At 45.1% G+C, this 22,290-nt stretch overlaps 1 protein-coding gene across 2 annotated transcripts; it reads right to left on the reverse strand.

The window, feature by feature from the left end:
• Positions 1 to 949: 949 nt before the first annotated feature.
• LOC129332380 (uncharacterized) lies at positions 950 to 6,255 on the reverse strand. 2 transcript variants are annotated; one of them, XM_054983463.1, is made up of 2 exons: positions 5,239 to 6,255; positions 950 to 1,711 (listed from the first exon to the last, which is right to left on the reverse strand). In XM_054983463.1, the coding sequence occupies exons 1-2, from the start codon at positions 5,651 to 5,653 to the stop codon at positions 1,110 to 1,112; spliced, it is 1,017 nt and encodes a 338-aa protein (XP_054839438.1). In that variant the 5' UTR covers positions 5,654 to 6,255; the 3' UTR covers positions 950 to 1,109. The 2 variants fall into 2 exon arrangements, with proteins under 2 accessions (XP_054839438.1, XP_054839437.1); XM_054983462.1 differs by having other exon boundaries at positions 950 to 2,718.
• Between the last annotated feature and the right edge of the window lie 16,035 nt (positions 6,256 to 22,290).

A 22,290-nucleotide genomic window follows, 5' to 3' on the forward strand; every position in this document is an offset into this window, starting at 1 on the left:
GCGTCTTGAAATATCTTAAGGCTACTCTCAATTTCTCTTTGGTTCTAAAAGCCACTGAACCTATGCAGATCACTATGTTTTGTGATGCTAGTTGGGCAGATCGCCCTGACGGTAAATCCACTACAGGACTAGCCATATTTGTAGGAGGTGCTCTCATTGCACATAAGACATTAAAACAGTCTTTGTTAGCACATTCATCGTGTGAGGCCGAGTTTGCTGCCTTGAGTCAAGGTATCTTAGAGCTGGAAGTAATACAACAGCTCATGTCTGACATGAAAATGCATTGTGCAGTACCTATTGCTGTTTATGGAGATAATACAGCAGCACAACAGTTAGCCCAAGATGGTGGAACCAAAACACGCAGTAAACACATCTTAATCAGGTATTTGAACGTAAGATGTGCTGTAGAGCAAGGATTCATAAGATTGTTTAGATGTACATCTGGTGACAATATTGCAGACATGTTTACTAAAAGTTTGTATGCTGTACCATTTGAACGATTACGTGATGCCTTAAACTGCTCTCATACTGGCTTGGAGGAGTGTTGATATCTAAGTGTCAAAAGCCAGTGTGCAGAGGCTTTAGATCAGAACGATCAGTATGACAGGTAGACACATCAGGTGACATAGAGTCAGATGGTTAACATAAGGGTCAGGAGACCATGAAGTGAATGACTCAGCTAAACTCATGCATGTATCTGATTGGGTGTCTACATGTATATATAGCTACCATGTACAGTATGGTTGGGGCTTCTTGCTAGTCCAGGTGTAGGCGAAGCACTTTGTCTCTCTGGACTGTAAACTTGTATATATTGCTCTTTATCCACCTATAAATAAATTGTATTATACACCTTTGCTAAACTAACAAGGTGTGGACTCTTTGTGGATCCTCCTTAAGCTGGTGCAGTCATGCTGAATACACACCCTCCAACAAGGACTTGCACCTGGGGTTCCCTGGAGGCAGTCTGCACAGGTGGTGGTAGCCATGAAGCATACCATCCCTCCTGAGAGACCCCTTTCCCCACCGATGGGGAATTGCCAAAGGGGTGCTCACCAGCCCGCTCCCTATTTCCCAACTTCTCCTGCCAACGCGAAAGGCCAAGCCTCAGCTTAGGCCCTCGCACCCCACAGGTGGCCTAGTGCCAACCTGAGCCCGAGCCGCAGGTCGTCTAAGAAGATGTCATTGCCAGACGGGGACAAATGAACCCCATCAGCCCTGTAAAGGGCGGCATTCGCGGCCTTAATGCGAGGGTGAGGAAGATAAATGCCTAGCCCTGTAACCAAAGCCTTTTGAATGGCCCTATTAGCCCTGCGCCTAGCCCGAGCCATACCCCTAGGGTCAAGATACTCCCTCCATTTACGACGGGGGAGCATCTCAGACCAAAATATGTAGACATCAGGCCAATGGCTCTTGATCACTCGCAGATCAGCAATCACTTGTAGTGACAGGGCTCTCCCTTTCAGTAAACCCAGGTCATTGCCACCCACGTGCAAGACCAAGATATGGGGGGGAGGACCCGTCCTTCCTCCAAACAAAAGATGCAGCAACCCCGACCACCGAAGGCCACGCCGACCCAACCATTCAATGGAGGCATCTTCGCTCAACCCGAGCTGAGCTCCAATCGGGGTCCGTCTGGCTTGCACTGCAGCCCAGAACACCATACTGTGGCCAGCTATAAGAATCCGCTTCCTCTCACGGTTGCTCGCTGCACCTGGAAAAAATCAAACTGCATGAACTAGAGCAATGGTAAAGGACGAATATAAGACCGATAAGCAGATGACTTCCATCTGCCCACCTTCTGAATGGTCCTGTCAGCATACCCCATGGCCGCTGCAGTAGATGCAGCCCCTATTCGGAATGAATGAGTGCCGAATTTGACACCCACCAACCCCAGCTGGCGCAACGCTCTATCCGTCACTGCCCAAAATTGGTAGCGAGTTAATGGAGAGCGATCATCGTGCCGAAACAACACTCCTTCATCCTCGCCTCTAACCTTAACATAGGAACGAAGTGCCCGGACAGGGCATAACGCCTTATCCTCACAAGGACCCAAAGTCAACACGGAACCAGCTTGCTTCTGATCCGTCTTAGATTTCCTAATCCTAATCAGGACTTTACTGCCCACGAACTGAATATCACAAGCCGATAAAGCCTGCCCTGAAGAATCCCGCTGTGACTGAACCACCAGTTCACTCACCCTCAGGGCACCAAAGAATGCCGTAAGGGAGGTGGCATGAAAGAGCTGGCACTCATAACCGGAACTACATATCTCCCCCCACCGTGACCCAAGGCCTCTCAAAATAGCTGGGGAAATAGGCTGTCTCAAATCTCTAACAACCCCTGACTCTCTAGACCAACCCTCAAGCATCTTTCGGATTCGAAAATCGCCCGTGGAGTCGGGCAAGCCACGCGCTTTGCTGGCGAATGCCAGCGCAGCCAATTGGCCCCTAATAGTCTTCACCGCCAAACCACGAGCCCTCTGAGCTACACAAAACTGCAGGAGGTGCACAGCAGGGATGGGCCACACCTGCTTCAGCCCAACCCCCTCCCTAAATTCCTGGAACATTCCTACCGCTCGTTCATACGCTCGACGAGTGCTGGGAGCAATAGCCATCTGAATAGCTCTGTTCACTTCCACTTGCCAAGGCGCCACAGTCCCATTGGCATTCTGGAGGGAAAGCTGTCGGCCCCCGGAGCAAGATGCCTGAAGCGATCCATCTGTTGGTGAGACAAAGCGTCCGCCACCCCATTGTCGACACCCAGCACGTGTCTGGCCCTAAACAGTATATTAAGCTGCAGGCACTTCAATGTGAACACCCGAACCAACGACATAACCCTGACTGACTTAGATGTGAGGGAATTAACTACCTGCACCACGGCCATGTTGTCGCACCAAAAGTGCACAACGTGGTTGGCAAGCTCATGACCCCAAAGAAAAACCGCCACCAGAATGGGAAAAAACTCCAAGAAGGTCAAATCCCTAACCACCTCACTCTCAGCCCATTCCCTAGGCCACTGTTCCGCACACCAGTGCCCACGGAAGAACACCCCAAAGCCCGTGGACCCAGAAGCGTCTGAAGCTACTTGTAACTGGGCACCCACTAGCAATTCCTCACGCCAGAAGGTAATCCCATTGAAGGAACTCAAAAATTCCTCCCACACCTCAATGTCTGCACGCATACCCACGTCAATGCGAACTTTATGGTGAGGGGCACGAAGAGCGGCCATAGCATCGCACAACCGGCGTAAGAACGGCCTGCCAGGTGCGACCGCCTTGCAAGCAAAATTCAGAGAGCCGACTAACTGCTGCAGGTCAAGGAGAGATGCCTTCCGCTTACCCTTGAACGCAGACAATATCTCCCTGAGCTTACGTACCTTGTCAGTCGGGAGACGCAAAGACTGGTGAACCGTATCGAGCTCGATGCCCAAAAATGTCATAACTTGAGAGGGACCCTCCGTCTTTTCCTGTGCCAGGGGTACCCCCAGTTCTCCAGCCAGGGATACAAAGCCCGCCAGCAGGCTGGCACATTGTGCCGTGCCAGCGGGCCCAACGAACATAAAGTCATCGAGGTAATGACAGGTATCCCGGCATTTAAACCTTCTCCGCAGCTCCCCCTCTAAAAAGGAGCTAAATCGCTCGAAGGCAGCGCATGAAATTGAACACCCCATGGGAAGGGCCCTGTCTACGTAATACTGACCCTCAAAAGAGAAGCCCAGTAGATCAACATCATCAGGGTGAACTGGGAGCAGGCGAAAGGCTGACTTTATGTCACACTTAGCCATCAATACTCCAACCCCGCATCTGCGCACTACCTTGACCGCCTGGTCAAAGGAAGTATAGCACACAGAACAAAGCTCCTCCGGGATGGCATCGTTAACCGATGCCCCCTTTGGAAAAGAAAGGTGGTGAATCAAACGAAATTCACCAGGGGCCTTCTTAGGGACTACCCCCAACGGAGAAACACGCAGGCATGGGACAGGAGGCGTAGAAAACGGACCCAATACCCTGCCTTCTGCACACTCCTTTGAAATTTTTTCCCGCACAACAGCTTCCATGCCCGAAACTGAACGTAAATTTTTAGACATGAAAGGAACCCGCGGGCCCTGAAATGGTATCCTAAAACCGTACTTAAAACCGTTCAACAAGAACAACGCATCACTACGCTTAGGATAGTAAGGTAGTAAACGCTCAAGCGCTTTCAGATTTACCGGGCTGGGTCCCTTTTCCAGCTGACTGTTGACCCCCGCCCCCACCTGAGCGCCTGCTACCCCCACCAGATTTGGCCCTGGGGCAGGAGGAATAAGCATGCTGTCCAGAACAAGCCGGGCATTCGTGTTTATATTTGCAGGCCCTCCTGTTGCAAAAGCCCTTTGAGGTAAAGTCCCAACAGAGCAGCCGGGGTTGAACCTGCTGCCCCGCCTGGGAGCGGGTGGAGCCTGCTGCCTGTGGGCGGTGGATCAAGTGGCCACTATCTGCCCTGTCACCAGAATTGGGTTTCGAAGGAGACATAACATGCAGCCACAGCTGAAGGTAAATCTGATCCCAGGGGATCTGAGGGTTCAAAGCTGCCCTCATTCTAAACTCTTCGTCGTACTGCAACCATGCAGCACCAACGAAGTCAGTATACCCCCTATAAATTATGTCGAGGTACTGAAAAAGAGACACGGCCCGTACAGGCTGCGCCCTCGCCAGGACCCCAGCGTATATCAAGAACCCTGGGAGCCAATTATGCCACGTGCGGTCAACCTTGCGACGCTTGATCTTTTCCTTGTCGCGGTCGTCCAAGTCCTCCTTGTCCTTCTTTTCCAGTTCACGGAAAAGAAGGGTGAAAACATCCACGTACTCCCCCCTCACTATCTTATCCCTTGTAGCCTGGGTAAGATGATCGCCAAGGGGAAGAGCTGTATCCCCAAATGGCAGTGCCCTATAAGGGACTTGACCATACACACCATAGGGGGTAAATCCCCACGGCGGGCAACCACTGTACTGCCAACCTAAGGGGGAAACCCCTTGAACCAGGCTATCAGAACTCGGCAAAGGGCCTGTAGCAGGCCCCATAGCCGATGGAGCACTAGGTGTTCCTGGGGGCATATTGGCTGTACCCACGAGCCCCGGAAAGTGCCAAGCTGTGTTCAGTGTGGAGGATGGAGTAGTGGGGCCAGAGGACCCGGAGGCAGCGGCCTGACCCCAGGGTCCCCATGGCCAAGTGTATGCCTGTTGCGGCAAGGTGGACTTACCATCAGGACCACTAGGCTCCACTGCCACTGCCACTTGACCGGCATCCACCTGTCCTTCAGGTTCAGGATCACAAGCTACGACGTCCTCCTCCGCAGGGAGTTCCCTTGCAGTTGCTGGCCCAGCTTCCGCCGAACCTGCCTTGGACTCAAGAGCAGACAAACGAGTCAAAATTTCCCTCCTAAACGCAGCTTTAGAAGCAGCTCTAACTGGTCTACTGCGCTCAGTGGAGGAACCAGCCGTGACAGGCGCCCCCTTGCCCCTTTCCAGAGCTTCCAGGCGCTTCAAAATTGCGGCATGAAAACTAACATCGTCTTCATCATCTGATGATGACACTGCAGGGGGAGGGCGTTTAGCAGGCTGTTTCTTAGCAGGCTGCTTGCCTTTAGCTGGCCCCTTCCCCTTTCTGGAAGCCATCCTGTTCCCAAATATAAGGTGGCAAAGCAAACCAAGCCTGAGATTAATACCTGCTTGCAGGACAACCAGCAAGCCCCCGTGAAAAGTGAAGCACCAAACTTCTTACACCCAATAGGTCCTACCCCTGCCCACTGGATGCACGTACGAGCTTCCCCCAAACTGGCAAAAAAGGAGTGGGGGGGAGGGTAACAATACCCAAACTGCTCCTGGAGCAGCCTACAATGGAGGCCACAAAGATACGTAAGGGGGGGGATAGCTATCAGGCCAGTGAGGCTGGCAAACCCCCACCCCCCCACCGCAGGCCGCCGCGGGAGAAACTCGCAAGGAAGGGAGCCCTTCCAAAGTAAACGGCGCCAAGCGCCCAAACGGCTCCGAGGCCGCAGGAAAAGCTGCGGGGGAGCCGGGAACGCTCGCTCCAAACCTTCCCTCCCACCAACCCGTAAGCCCCGCGCAAAACAAGCGGCGCAAAGCGCCCAAACCACTCCGAGGCCACAGGAAAAGCTGAGGAGAGCCGGGAACGCTCGCTCCGAATCGGAGCCGCCGCGGCTGAGCTGCAAGGCACAGCTGAGAGCTGGCACAGAAAGCTGAGCCGGCTGAGACGCGTCCTCCGAGCGACGGCAGAGCAGGCACTAGCCGCACGTCCTGCTCCGACCGATCGCTCGGAGCAACTGCGTAGAGGGAGGGCGGAGACGCCAAACAGCTCTATCTCCGCCCCACCCCCTAAAGGAACCCGGATGGCCAGGAAACCTGGCTCCTCCTCCATCCGAGGAGGCAAAGTTCGGCCCCACGGCCAAAGCCACACGTGGCTGCCGTGGATGGCCGCATTCTTTTTGCCAGTGGTATGAAGAAGGTTTTCTTGTTACTTGAGTTACTCCAGGCAGGATGCTAATGGGGCAGGAAATGAAGTTATTGTGCTGAGTGAGGACTTGATTAGTTTATTAAGCAGGGCTGTATTATTTGGGACATTTGTCCCAAAGCACTGGTCATTCAGTTTGTCTCGGGTGTGGGAAGATCTCATGGAATCACAAGACCAGCCCTTGACTTAGGAGTGTAACAGTTTTTCTCTAGAGCCCGGCTGTCTCAGTATGAGCAGGGCCGGCGCGCCCATTGAGGCCAGGTAGGCGGTGGCCTCAGGCGTGGGGTGCCGAAGGGAGTGCCGAAGGAGGCACGGGGTGGGAGCGCGCGCCACAAAGCAGCAACCTCCTATCCTTCCTGCCCCATGCTGCCACCAGCACAAGCCCCCGGTTGGGCGCAGCCGCCGCAGGCAGGCATCTGCAGTGGTGCAGGCAACTGAGCGGGAGAGCTCGGAGGCTGCCCACCGCAGCGATCGGGCCAGCGGCGGCGCATGCACTCCCGTGATGACGTCATGCGTGACATCATCACACAGGCCGGTGTGCGCACGCTTGCGCGCATGCGGGGATGCGGCCGGCCAGCCAACCGCGAGCACCGCAAACCCTTGCGCTGGCCCCTGAGTATGAGATGGCATTTTATTACTCTTTCATTCCTATCATGGTTACTTTGTTTGATTCAAGATGCAATCTGTCTACACGTTTGGCTATATAGATCCCAGAAATCAAGGTGGGTGCTAGGGATAAAAGTGGTTCATGGACAATGTTAAAAAGTCTTTTTCTTCACATGATGTATATTCGTTGGTGTATTCAAATGTTACTGAAATGTGTGTGAACTATGTGGTGGAACAGTAAGACAGCATGTTTGCCTGTGACCCTGCTCTATCATGTGATAAATATCATTTAGATCAAGCACATTGACATTATCACCAGTCTTTCCAATTAGGAAAAGGAACACATATTTTGAGCAGAGGAATGCATAGAAATATATTCACCTGCCACTCTATTTACCTGTTACGGAATAATGCAACGGGCCACTGGGGACTGACGTGTTTGGGGTCCTGGTGTCCCGCTCTGTATTTAGTATAACACTTTTATGAAGGTATGAAATTGAACGGGTACAGAACAACAATCACCTTCTGCTCTTGAAAGTCATCGGAGGCCTGAATGTAAGATGATAGAGCTATCATTTTCTACATATACAGTTGTTCATTTTTTCCCCTTCGGTGGTCGGTAGTCAAACAGGTTTTGTAGAATTTCCTGTTTGACCATAGTGGAACAGAAGAGGTGGGGGGTGGGATGGGGAGAACAAAGAATGTCTGCATGCGTTGGCATCAATATCTCCTTCATGTCTCTGAAAAATATTTTCTTCTGTCCCAAGTCATCGACCCAGCCACTCATTTGAAGGTAGAAAAGGATGCTGTTTCCTCAGGCTTGGTTAAAATCAGAGACAATCTACAACATTAAGACAGTGATAGACATTGTGTAGAATACAGCGAGTGGAACTAGAAAAAATGAGGACAGAATTACAACATGGTAAGAGAAGTATTCGGAGCTCTGTTCCCCCACCCCTGCCCCTCCCCCCGGCTGACTTTGAGAATTAGAAGGTTCTTTTGCATTTGACTTTTTGGAGGTATTTTAAAAGGCGAAAGCTCTTGTCGAGAGTGGAAAACATCAAAAGTGATGTGGAAGAGTGGGCTGCTATTCTCAGAATCTTCAAGGCAGAACTTTAATTTCAGATACTGAATTACAAGCCCCGTGGCTTTAAGCAGCAGACATTTAGTACTATAGCTGATAATGTAGAAAGGCCTTCTTACCTAGGCTTACATAATCATTAAAGCACTGGGGAGATAAATTATCATTCCTTTTGAACAGCCAATACTCCAATGTAAGGTGAATGTAATAAACTTTCTATTAATATTTTCCCCTCTGCATGCTAAAGTAAGATACTTAAGTAGTGAAAATAAGCTCCTACAGAATACCTCAGTTTATGGAATTTCCTCTTCTACTTTGATCCAAGATTATAACCAAGTTCTGTCTCACTAACTTTTTGGAGTTGTTTGAGCAAATTATCATGCATGTGGATAAGGGAGATCCAGTTGACATGGGCTTTTCGACTTGGGTTTTTTTCCCCATCAGTTCTGGCCTTGTAAAACTTTGATTTATCCCCTGATGTGAGGGCAATTTGGCTGTGACATCTGTCACCCCATTGATCGATAGGGTTGAATCAGCTGATCTGGCTGGCTAGGCGGGTGTCCCCATCCTCCCTCACCGCTCCATATGCGCCCCTCCCAAAGATGTGTGCTCAGTGGAAGAGGACGACCATCCCAGATAGAAGGGAGTGTACCTTTCTTCAGTCAAGGGTATACAATAGCTGAGCTCCCCTGCTAAAACCTCCAAACAAGCTCAAGGTCCAAATCGTATCCCTTGACTTCCTCCCTCATTTTTTTTGCCTTTAGTTTTCATTGGGGGGGGGGGGTGTTTTCCCCATTCTCTTCTCAGTTCTTTTGAGTTCTTTTACCCTGATCTTTTTAAAGCCATTATGGGGCCTTTGTTCCTTGTGCAGAATGTTTCTTTCAGTTTAGTTTGTTCTGCCCACTGCCACCCACCTCCAACCCAATTTCTGATGATCGGTTGTTAGACATAGTCAAAATGTTCCTCTCTCTCTCCATGTTCCTTCCTCCTCCTGGTTTCACTAATCATCAGTTTCATAATGTTATAACAACATAATATTGTAAAAGTAGATGCAGCAGATTCTCTGAATCCCCTGCTTTCATTTTAAAACAATGAAGTCTCTGGCGCATTCTGTTGCAGAGATATAAGGGGAAAGGCATATCTCCTCAATGGACGGAGCTAGAGACTTACTGTTTTTTAAAATGAAAGCAAAGGATTCAGAGAACCTGCTGGATCTACAATGTTAGATCATTATGGCATTATGAAATTGTCTATTTTTAAAAAAAATTGTGAAGTGTCTTGGGGTACTTAATCATGCAGTAAAAATAAAAAAGGAGGAGTGCTGGGATGCCATCGATAATGCCACTGGGGGTGTGAGCTTCGGGTTTCTGATTCTGGAAAAATGCCCAAATTGGACCTGATCAGTAAAGATTCAGGATTTCCGAATCTTGCAAGCGGCGGGGAAAGGGCCTTTAAACTTCAGCTGGCCTGTGGGTGGGGATTCCCTCCCACAGGCAAGCTGAAGTTCCCACCACCCCACTTACCCAACCACCCCACCAAGTTCCCACCACCCTACCAAGTTCCCACCATCCCACTTACCTGGGCCTTCCCACTGGCCACTGCGGTGGCAGAGGCAGCGGCTCTGACCTTCCCCACTGCCCAGCTGCCCACCATGATGGCAGAGGCAGCTGCTCTGGCCTACTTTGCTACCCAGCTGGCCACCGCAGCAGTGGAGGTAGCAGCTTTGGCCTTCCCTGCTGCCCAGCTAGCTGCTGCAGTGGTGGAAGTGGCAGTGCAGAGGCAGAGGTAGTAGCTCCAGCCTTCCCCACTGCCCAGCTGGCCACTGTGGCAGTGGAGGCAGTGGTGCAGCCACAGAGGCAGCGGCTCTGGCCCACCACCCAGCTGGTCTTCTTGGCTTCCTCCCCTGGCCAGATAAGTGGGGGGTGGGGGACAGAGGAGCTAAGTGGGGGCTGGGGTTGGTACAAAGCTTCCCCCCTCACTTTGGTATGCTCCAAATTTTTACAGAGCATACTGAAGCAATTTAAATACCCGAATCCGAAGCGGCTTGCCACTTTGGGTTTGGGGGTGTTACAAATCATTGTCCCGCTTTGGGTAAACCTGAAGTGGGAAACCCAGATTTTTTTCTGGTGAACAGCCCTAGATGCTACTAATGACAACTGCACCCTCACTTGAAAATCCAGATCATTTAGGGCATGTAAGGAAGGAATAAACCAACTCCATAACTGTTAAAATGAAGATGGAGGGCAAATGTGCAGAAGAACTGTACCCAAACCGATTCCAGTGATTGTAGATCAGCTGTTAAGAAAATCAGCAATAAGATGAGTGTGCAGAAAGGCCATGATGTACTTCTAAAAGGTTTTTGACAAGGTGCTTTACCAAATGAATAAGCTAGCAGTCATGGGATAAGTAGACAGGTATTTTAATAGATTTTTAGTTAAACAATTGGGAGCAGAGTGTAGAAATGAATGGAGACACTTTTCTCAATGGAGGGCAGCAGGATCCCACAAGAATCAGCACTGGGACCTGTGCTGTTTTAATTTATTCATAACTGATTTGGAATTGGGGTTAAGTGGTATAGTGGCCAAGTTTGCAGGAGGTATCAAATTAATCTGGATGGTTAAAAGCCAAAGTGGTTGCAAAGAGCTGCAAGAGGATCTCTCTAAATTGGGTGAGTGGGCAACAATTTGACAAGTGAAGTTCAATGCTGAAAAGTATAAAAAGATTCAAACTGGAACAAAAAAAATCCCAAATTTTAAGTATATATTGGTGGGTTCTGAATTGTTTTGAGACCAACAGTGAAAAAGATCTTGGGGTTATAGTAGATAGCTCAATGCAAATGTTGACCTAGTGTACAGGAGAGATGAAGAAGGCAAACTCCATATTGGGAGGATTATTGGGAACGGGATTGAGAATAAACTGGCAGACATTGTCATAATGACCTTCCTCAGAGCTTCATTTAGAATAAATGAATATATATGCTATATATGTAGAATATATAGCATAGAGTTCTAGTTGCCATATCTCAAAAAAGATATTGCAAAGCTGGAAAAAGTAGAGAAGATGGTAATCAAAATGATCAAGGGCTTAGAGCACCTTTCCTATGAGCAAAGGCTGGAGAGTATGAAACTTTTTATTTTAGGGGAGGGAAGACAGATAAGGGAGGACATGGTAGAGGTTTCTAAAAAGGGGTGGAGAAAGGGGATAGAGGGAACTTTTTCTCCCTCTCCCATAATACTAAAACATGAGGGCACCCAATGAAGTTGATAGGAAATATGTACAGGACAGATTTCTTTATTTGGTGAATAATTAAATAGTGGAATTCAGTGCTAATGGAGGTAGTGATGGCCATCCGCATAGATGGATAGACAGATACATGGAGAGTAGGTACATCATTGGCTACTAGCAAAGTTCAAGGAGGAAAAATACGGGCAACCCTGGGACGTCAAATGCAGGGAAAAAACAACAACACCAGGGAACCAATTCACAATAGTTGTATATTCTGTATATCATATAAAAGTGCAAAAGTGCAGTAGTGCAATTGTACAGTTACTAAATTCACAATACAAAAATACACAATATGGTCATATTCAGTACACCTATCATTGAAAAGTCTTTGTCGTCCGTACAGTTCATTACATTCATTTAAAGTGCCAAGTGTCTTATTTTGATGAAAAGCCGAAGGTGGAGAGTCATAGAGAGGTGTTGTATCATTCACAGTCCAATAATTTAAATTATTCAAAAAACGCCGACGGGGATGTGCAGGCAAGTACCATTAACCCGTTTCGTGAGTAAAAACTCACTTCATCCTGGGCATGAAAGAATTCGGACTGGACACAAATGTGTTACAATCTCCAGTTATGCTCTCCTATGGCTTATGAAGAGGTGGTGCTAACGGACAGATCTAAAGACTAGAATTCAAGAACACATATCGAGGATTAGGAACAGAGTATTGGAGGCGCCTTTGGCCGAACATTTCCATGAGCATGGCCATCCTTGCAATGAGTTTAAGGTTTCAGTAATTGAACAATTGGACTGCCCACACGCTTCAGACATAGGAAAGGTATTAATGCGTTCTGAGTCCAAATGGATTTTCCAACTTCATTCCCTGACTCCACATGGATTAAATTTGGAGATCGATTTTTCTTGTTTTCTATAATCCCTACTGCAAGTTTTTGGGCTCCTGCAGGACCTTCCTTCAATACCAATTAAATCATTGATTCAATTCGGCCCCTTTGGTGTTATAATATTGCTGTCCGATCCACTAACCGTCAGTCCGTGAATCTTTCTGTTGCAAGCGGTGGGGGAGTGTGTTGTGCATCTATGGATAGTGAGTACATTTTTGATTATGCTTTCATTGTATTATGAAATGTATATGTATATTTGTAATTGAATTATTCTACTCCTACAGTGCTTCCGGTCTGATTATGTTTATGCCCAGGATGAAGTGAGTTTTTTCCACTCACAAAACGGGTTAATAACATTTTGCCTGCAAACTCCCGTCGGCGTCTATTAAATAATTATTTCTATTTTGGACCGTGAAAGAACAAACAACTTGCACAAGTCTCCCCTCCCACCGGCTTTTTTCATTGTACCCAGCATTTGCACTTTAAAAGCTTCAAATATATTCCGGACGGTGAAGATTCAGTTTATAAATGGATGGACTTTGAGATTTTGAAATTGTGACGATTTTGATGTTTCATTGGATGGACTTTGTATTTTGTAAATGTATTTATGATGCATGTTAAACTTATCTAGCACTTTTGCACCTTGCACTTTGAAAAATATATAATTAATTTCTAGAATTGTGGTTCCCCGGTTTGTTGGTTTTCCTTGTCACACACTGTATTGACATTTTCAATGAGTTATCCACCATGACTCCAAGATCTCTTTCTTGGTCAGTCTCTGCCAGTTTGGACCCCATCATTGTGTATTTAAATTTGGGATTTGTGGCTCCAATGTGCATTAATTTGCATTTGGCCACATTGAACCTCATTTGCCACGTTGACGCCCACTCGCCCTGCCTCAACAGGTCCCTTTGGAGTGCCTCACAATCCTCCCTGGTTCTCACCACCCTGAACGATTTAGTGTCATCCGCAAACTTAGCCACTTCACAACTTACTCCCAATTCTAAATAATTAATGAACAAGTTAAAAAGCACCGGACCCAATACTGAGCCCTACGGTACCCCACTGCTTACCACCCTCCACTGTGAATATTGCCCATTTATAATCACTCTCTGTTTCCTATTCATTAAACAGTTTTTGATCCACAAGAGGACTTGTCCTTTTACCCCATGACTATTGAGCTTACTTAGCAGGAGGAATTCAGGAGGAATAAAGTTGACTCCAGGTGCTCTGCCAGCCTCAGTGTCAAACATTTGTACAATAGTCTATAAAATCTGTCAAATGCTCTCATTATCAGAGTTTATGTAAATATCACCCTTTTATCTTACTGTTTTAATTAACTATTTTAATTGTGCGCTACTTTCACTAATAATTTTAACTCTGTAATTTTGTAGTATTTCTTTTATGCTGGTCTTTGACCGTATAACAACAACAACAACAACAACATAGAACTTACAGCAGAGCAGATCGGTTGGGGGGGGTTGCAACTTGGGTTTTTTTGCGGTGTAACCTGGGTATTGGTCTGTCTCTTCCACCCCCATCAGAGCATTTGGACAATCACTATGAGAAAAAGAACTGTGAGGAGGTGCAAGTTATCTGCACTTCCCCTGGAGGACTTCAGTCATAGGCTACAACTCTAAAGACACTTCCCTGGGAGTAAGTACTATTAAATAACTGGGACTTACATCTGAGTAGACCTGTTTAGGAGGGAATGTGCATCTTGATTTCTTTTGTGGCTGTACATGTCTCTCCCACCCCCATCAGGGCACTTGGACAGTCAGTGGGAAAGTGCCACTGGGGGAGAAGTGCAAGTGATCTGTTCAGTCAATCAAACTTGATACAAGTTTTTATTTGACTCTAATTTATGAAGCTGATAAAAACATAATTCTTCTCTTTTAATGTGGTGAATTTAACTAGGTGAGCTAGTTAATAATTTCATTATTTTGATTAGATAGGATCTTTCATAACGTTCAATTACTTTATAATAACGTGTTTCTAATTCAAGTTTAGGCACATAGTAGAAGTCTCATCATTATCTCTTTGTGTTACAGATACTGCCTCATTTTTCAATTAAAACCTATTTTAAGCATTTTATAACTGGAACTCAGTTGAAATCACTGTATCATATCTCATTATTATCAGTAGATAAGTGGTTATAGATCCAAACCGGTCTTGTTCTTAACATAGGGACCTGTTGGACCCATCCAATACTAGCCCAGTCTATGAAACAGTATAAGGAATAAGAGTTCTAAGGAATGACACACTTCTCAGTATGAAACTGCTAAAAGATACCGAGGCTTGGATCCACCAGAAGATTTCCACATGTTAGTGTTTTTCTGCAAGCAGAAGTATGAAAAAAAGCCTCAAGCTAGCACCTTGCACTAAGTTAAATAAGAGTATATAACAAACTACTTTTCTGCTTGTGCAAGACATTATAAGATATAGGGGGGAAAGCAGCTGATATTACACAAGAGCAGAACAGCTCTATTTATATTTCCACTTGTGCATTGCTATATTGAAGCCTAATGTATTGATATTAGGAAGAAAAATCCTAAGCAAAAAAGAAAAAGAAAAAAACACTGACATCTGTCAGTGTGCACCAAGGATGACCAATTTCTGCATTCTTAAGGACAGGTCTAGTGTCCATTGAGTCATCTGCTGAAAGTATATATTTCTGCTAAAGCACAATGCTGGGCTCTCACAAGTGGTCAAACTCCCTAGTAAACTTGGTGTCATCTGTGCGACTTAAAATCTTACCATACAGCAGCTGCATCCACGTGATTAATATCACCCAGATATTACAGGACTGGATCACTATAGCCCTTTTCATATATTGCTGGAAGTCTGTACTGGGAGCCTTCCAACTGCGCATATCATAATTTTATGCTACTCTTGTCTTGACCTTCCCAATGCATGCAGTCACCATATTGTCCTAAAAGGGCAGTATGTGGATTTTGCTTGTGCATGCAGCCTCAATACAAGTTACAATAAACCTTAATTTATCAGAGTTCTGAGTCATATATACCAAAGATGAAAATCCATGTGTTGCCCCTTTTAGACAACATGCCAACCATATGTATTGGAAGGATTTATGCGTGGTTGGCAGACTTTCATTAAACACAGAGCATAAGGTCTGAAAAGGGCTTATGCATATGAATAATTCATTCAGTAAGGTACTCTATTGTGCCTGTTGCTAAGACCCACCTGTGATAGGATTTTAAACAGCCACATGGAGATTAAAACCTCTTTGAATGAATTAAAACAATACCCAAACCGCTAAATCACAGTGCTGGTTGAATATTCCCTTACAGCATTCAATCTTTGCTGGTTCAGCCCTCAGTCTATAAAGAAGACGTTGAGGTATGTTTGTTTGTTCCAGGTTCAAAGTGAAATCCTATATTTTCCAGCCGATAAGTTGACAATGTATTAAATAAAATGTTTAAAAATCAATCCTATATATCTCATTTCTATTGTACACAAGCTGATGTTTAGAATAAAAGTTACGCTTTAAAGCTTCTTACCCAGCACTGCCAAAAAGGGGTGGGGATGGGGAGAACAATTTCACTGAATTCCAGATCTAAGAGATTCAGAGGTTACGGGGTGCGGTCAGCTTATACAGAAGCTACTACATAGGACAACACATGACTTTACTAAACTGTCTGATTTGTGCTCTCTAAAGGCATGATGTAAGCCACCTCTGAACATCCCAAAGAATAATTGTTGCAAACTCTTTTCCATCTATTATTTGATTTATTCTGAGCATAAAGCCACTGGTTCATAAGTTAGGCATCAAGGCTGAAAACTGTAGAAAAAATGGGGGGGGGGGTCAGGTTTACAAATTTATGCAATATCCTTAAAGCAAACTCTCAGGGTCTAAAAAATGGTTCAAAATTAAAATTTTCAACACTACCATAGACAGAAAAATGGGATTTTGCAGCAGACTGGTTAACTATCACAGATATGCGTAAATTGTATAGCAAGTCTCTCTAGAGTTAACTAATTGAACATATTTGAATCCTGCTCTCTCTGTGTGGGGAATTTCTTTTTTTCCAAAAATCACTCCATACAGCCATCGATTTTCCAAAAATCTCTCCTTCATACAGCCATTGATTCCTATTCTTCTCTTTTCCCCTCTTTTAAGAGCAGGCTACCTCTTCAAAGAGAAATCAAGGCACCCTTTTGCAACTTCAGCCTTTGCAGATGTTTTATGTTACACACCCCAAGTTAATATTCTAGCAGGAGAATAGGAAGGCTTGGAAAGACATTGCCTGCCTCTAAGCATCAACAGATTGAAATTCTGAAATTATTCCCACCTCTCTTCAAATTTCAATTTGATCCACATTCCTAAAAAGAGGGAAAGAAAAGGAATGTTCAGTTTCAGGGAGAAACTTGGTAAAGAAGAATTGAGAGAACTTCTCTTAACAACCCTACGTGAGCAGCTTACAAAAAAATAAAACACATAGCTCATGTAAACCAACCAACCCATCCATCCATCCATCCATCCATCCATAATATTTTTATGTTGCCTCTTCAGAATTCTTCTTGAGGTAGTTTCCAATTAACATAACAATATAAAACAAGCCATTAAAACACAAGCAATTCTACACAAAGAGCAAAAAACTATCTATAAAACAGAAGCACACTATTAAAAAGTTGATAAAATAAAACTTTTATTTAAAGCCCAGGTAAAAAGATGTTTTGCCCTGGCATCTAAAAGAAAGTATAGTAGGCACTAGAGATGGGCACGGAACAACAACAAAAAAATGAACCAGGAGGTTTGTGGTTCGTGGGTTTCATGAACCATGAACCATGGAACTGGACCAGTTATGAACCAGTTCGTGGTTCATGGGGTTTAAATGCCCCTTTCCAGCCTTAACAGCAGCAGGGAAAGGGGCATTTAACCGTTTAAAGGCCCCTTTCCTGCCTTGCAAGTGGCAGGTCCCTTTAAACTATCAGCTAGCAGGTGGCGGGGGATCCCCCCTGCTGCCTGCCAGCTGATAGTTTAAAGGGACCTGCCCTTGCAAGTCCCTTAAAGGGGCAGTTTAAATGGCCATTTCCCTGCCCCTGTAAATATGACCCAGCAAACCAGTATACAGTTTGTGTAAGTTCCGTGAAAAGGAGCTTCCACGAACCCTGGTTCGCGAACCCCAAACCGGCCTGGTTCGTGGAGGTTTTTGGGTCATATTTAGGTTTGTGCCCATCTCTAGTAGGCACTAGGCAAGCTTTAACAGGGAGATCATTCCAAAAGTAAGGTGCCACCCTTGTCTCTAGTCACCAGCAGCTTCACCGCTGAAGGAGAGGCAAAGAAAGCATGACTTGACAGGCAGATCTTAATGAGTAGGCTGGATAGTATGGGAGAAGATAGTCCTTCAGGTACCCTGGCCCCAAATCATTGAGGGCCTTAAAGGTAAGAACCAGCACTTTGCACTGTGCCCAGAAACAGATGGGTAACCACTAGTGCAGATCTTTCAGTACAGGGGTGAGATGATAAAACTATAAAAATAGCAAGCACATAAAAATATACCATGCCAGGGTATATTGCAGCATGCTGTTCACTCTGAATGTTATGGTTGTATGATAGATTTTACAACTTCGTTAATATGTCTCTCTTTTGGAAAAAAATTAATGTATATTTTTTAAAGTAAGTCTCTTGCCCCTTCTTTCATGGAGATATAAGGAAAGAGGCATATTTTTGCAAGGGAAGGGGCTAGAGACTTTGTTTATTTTAAATGAAAATGAGGAATTTAGAGAACTTGATACAGTTACAATGATACTTGAACAATACTTGTACTTGAACAATATTCAAGTGCTGATTTTTTTAAAAATGCAAGAGCCCTGAAAGCTCAGGGAAAGAGGTGAGGCCACTTCTGGGGGACTGGGGCAGGGAAACTGCAGGGAAACCTGCCATGTGGAAGCCATGGTGCTGTTGCACTTTATCTCCAGCTTCACCAGCAATGCAAAAAACACAAAATCCCATCCCTGTGTCAAAGTCACCTTAATGTCAAGCTAGTGTCTCTGAAAGTGAGGATTGGACCCAGACTAAGTTTTCTGCTCATGCAAGGCACTTTTGTCAAAGGAACAAAAGTGCGATGTATTGTCGAAGGCTTTCACGGCCGGAGAACGATGGTTGTTGTGGGTTTTCCGGGCTGTATTGCCGTGGTCTTGGCATTGTAGTTCCTGACGTTTCGCCAGCAGCTGTGGCTGGCATCTTCAGAGGTGTAGCACCAAAAGAACAAAAGTGCCTTCCTCCCTTCCACTGCAGCCCACTGATCTCCTTGAAATACTGGTACGGGGAGATATGTGATCCTTGGGGAAAGTATGAGAGGCAAATGAGGGACCTGAAGCAGGAAGAGGGAATTGGTAAAAATTATCCCAACCCTACCATTAACAGAAAATTTAGTCTGGATCAACCCTAAGACTCCAACAATGCTCGTTCTGTCTTTTCATCACTTCTGATACCGTATCACAATTTCAAACACACTAAAAGACAGCCCTTAATAAAAAGGAGCAATAAGTTTCACCTCTGCTGTTGGATCAGGCATTCAGTTTTTGATTAAGTCTGTTCTAGCAACTCCATCTCAGTCTCCTATAAGGGAGTAGAGATGGGCACGAATCGAATTATGACCCCCAAAAATGCACGAACCAGGTCGGTTCGTGGTTTGCGAACCAGTGGTTGGTTGAAGCTTGTTCTACGAACTTCCGTGAACTGGTCTACTGTTTCATTTGGGTCATATTAAAGGGGCAATTTAAATGGCCATTTCCCCAGGGAAATGGCCATATAAACTTTTCCTGCCACTTGCAAGCGGCAGGTCCCTTTAAACTATCAGCAGGCAGGCAGCAGAGGGGTGGGGACTGGGGTTTGGGCAGTTTACCAGATTACCAGATCAGATTCAAGATTTTGGTATTAACCTATAAAGCCCTATACAGACTGGGACTGGTGTATCTGCAGGACCGCCTCTCCCTATATGAGCCTCAGAGGACGCTTTGATCCAGCGACAAACAGCTGTTAATGGTCCCTGGCCCAAGGGAGGCCCGCCTAGTGTCAACCAGGTCCAGGGCCTTTTCGGTCCTGGCTCCAACCTAGTGGAACGCTCTGTCTAAAGAGACTGGGATCCGGCTGAATTTGTTATCCTTCCGCCGGGCCTGCAAGACGGAGCTGTTCCACCAGGCGTATGGTTGACGCTGGTTGGGCCCCCCAACTGGCCGACTAGAGGAAAACATTTGTGCTTGCTTGTGCATTGATTAAATAGCAGCACCAAAAAGGAAATCATGATATGATTGTGCAAGAACATTAAATTCCTTTTAGTAATGTGATTTAATAAATGCACATATAAACTGTAAGAAAACAAGACACAAGTTGGGAAAATGTAGCAAACTGCATGTGCACATCTGTCTGAACCAAATCCAAAATCCAAAATGGAAGAAAGTGAGACTAACGCACCTGTAACACTTCACAAGCATTGTCCAGTAATTTGGAATTTCAAAATCAGGTGAGAAAGTCAAATAGGGAGAATTTTGTAAGCATCCTTACATAAACAGATTCTTGCTCTGTAGACATCAAAATCTTCATAGAAGGAAAGTTTCTATATAGTGCAACGATGAAAAATAAATTGACTGACTGGTTGTTAATAGCAGATAATTTTCTCTGCATTGTATAGTTCAAATTACCCTTGATCTGAAGAGCTGAAAGGTATGTATTAAAACCATGTTCAGCCTAGCCAGTCTTTGTGGCCTGCCATAGAGCAGCAATGTACATTGTCAGCAATTTGACAAGAGCTTTTTTAAAAGAAAAAATTAATTCTGCTGCTGTATAAACAGCACAAATAATAGCTTGTTTTTATATAAGGCATTCATCATCCCTTGTTAGAGGATACAGCTGCTTGTGTATTACAGCATCATTCCCTAACTCACAGAGATAAGACTAATCAATTATAAACCCTCTATTTACACCATAACTATTACAGATAAAGGCTTCAATAAATCATACCTTTTTTGGCAAAAACTGTAGCAATAAAACAGCATGGATCAGATCTTGAAGTCTCTGCTCAGATTCAACTATGCAAATTGTTCCAGCATTCCATAAACTGAGACTCAGGAGAAGAGGACTAATAGAAGGAACTAGAAGTTAAAGCATCTACCAGTTCAATACCAGTTTTTTGCTATAGAGAAAGGCAAAGCACATGTGGTTGATTCTGCCAGTAGTAATCCCATTGTTTATGGAGATTACAAGATAGGCCATGGGGAAGGAGTGGTGGAGTACATGCTTTCAAGGTAGGACCCAGGTTCAGTCCTTGACAATTCCAATTAAAGGATGACAGGTAGAAGAGCTGGGAAGACCTCAGCCTGAGGAAAAAACATCCTATGAAGAGATGGTGCCTGCCAGGAGAAATTGAGAGTCTGGGTAGCAATGCCTTAGGGCCACTTTGCAATCACAAAATATGCTTGCACCATGAAAACCACTGAAGGGGAAAGCAAATGTGCTGACCTTATCAGAGGGTGTTGTGAGAGAATGACAGAAGCACTAGGGCTGCCCCTGCAACACAGTCTGTGTGTGCAGCTACTGAACGGACAGCAGAATCCAGCACACAGGATGGCATCGTGTGCTGGTGCTGGGTTCTGCAAACTGTTCAGGAATGGTGCACCTGCAGAGCGCTGTAGCCATGGCCCCAGAGCTTGCCTCACCTCCTTCCACTTGACACCTTCCAGTAAGGGTGCCACATCCCCTTTTGCCGTCAGCAGTACTCAGGGGCAGAAGCTAGAATCCTCCCAGCAATCCACCACACAAGCCGGTGCTGGCAAAGGACATGCCATGGGAATGAATCTAGTACTCCAGATTGAAGAAATTCGTTGTTTTTACTATGCATTGATGCCATCTTGGGTTTCTTATGTTCTTGCAGAGAGTAAAAGGTATTGGCTGCAACAACTAAAATGGGCCAATTAGTTCTCCCCCAGTTGCCTCTGCAAAAGTTGATGGTTTATAACATTTAGAACTCTCATTCCCATTTCTACAATACTTTGCTGGGGCAATATTCCACTGGCACTGGGAAGACTGGGACTATAGCAGAAGGAATCTCTACATTGTTTAGGCTTCCTTGCACAAAATATTGAATATATTTCATTGAAGGCCAAGGGGCTGAAATTCTTTAGATGATATATCTTGAGTTTAACTGGTTTGAGAGTCATATTGACAAAATTGAAGTCTTTTTTGTCATTTATTTAATGGTAATATAAGAAGCGAGTCCATTCAAGGAATCAAAAGTCCCTGAGCCTGAAATAAAATACATTCAAGAGCCATGCACCCCCCCAGTCATTTTCTACTGCAATTCTAAGCTTGAGTGATTTTCTTTTATCTCTAAGTGCCTTGATTCGCCCAGACTTATTGACAACCACACCTGTTATATACAGCCTATGTTCCAAAATATTTATGCGAAGGAAAGCTCTATAAATAATTTGTCAGTTATGTTTTGTATGTTTACTAGTTAATTTTTATGGGTTTAGGTAATATAAGCACTGTTTATCATTGACTTTTCATGTTTGTTTTTGTGATTTCTGTGCTTCATTGTTCCATTTTATGGCTGCCATTAATGAATCAAAATGAAATTGAGCAATATTATAAAATGCTGCAAACAAACCATCTGTTTGGACTTAATTACTAAAAAAATTCATATGCATGCATAAGCATCTCCTGAATGTTAATTTGATTCTCTTAAACAGGAGGCCTCTGTTCCTATGGGTATTTATCACCCCAGTGGGTATGTGACTATCAGTGGGAAGACACAAACTCCAAAGTGTTACTGATGCAAATTAAGTGGTTTATTGGAAAGTACTATTGCACAACACACTACAGGAGCAAATTGCAAACTATAAACTAAATCAAATGTATGGTGAATTAATATAGATGAAAAGACATGGATCCAAAACCATCAGAAAGATGTATCAAGTTAGCAAATAATATAAGGTACCTAAACAT

The sequence above is a fragment of the Eublepharis macularius genome, chromosome 6 (assembly GCF_028583425.1).
Source record: "Eublepharis macularius isolate TG4126 chromosome 6, MPM_Emac_v1.0, whole genome shotgun sequence".
Classification (NCBI taxonomy): domain Eukaryota; kingdom Metazoa; phylum Chordata; class Lepidosauria; order Squamata; family Eublepharidae; genus Eublepharis; species Eublepharis macularius.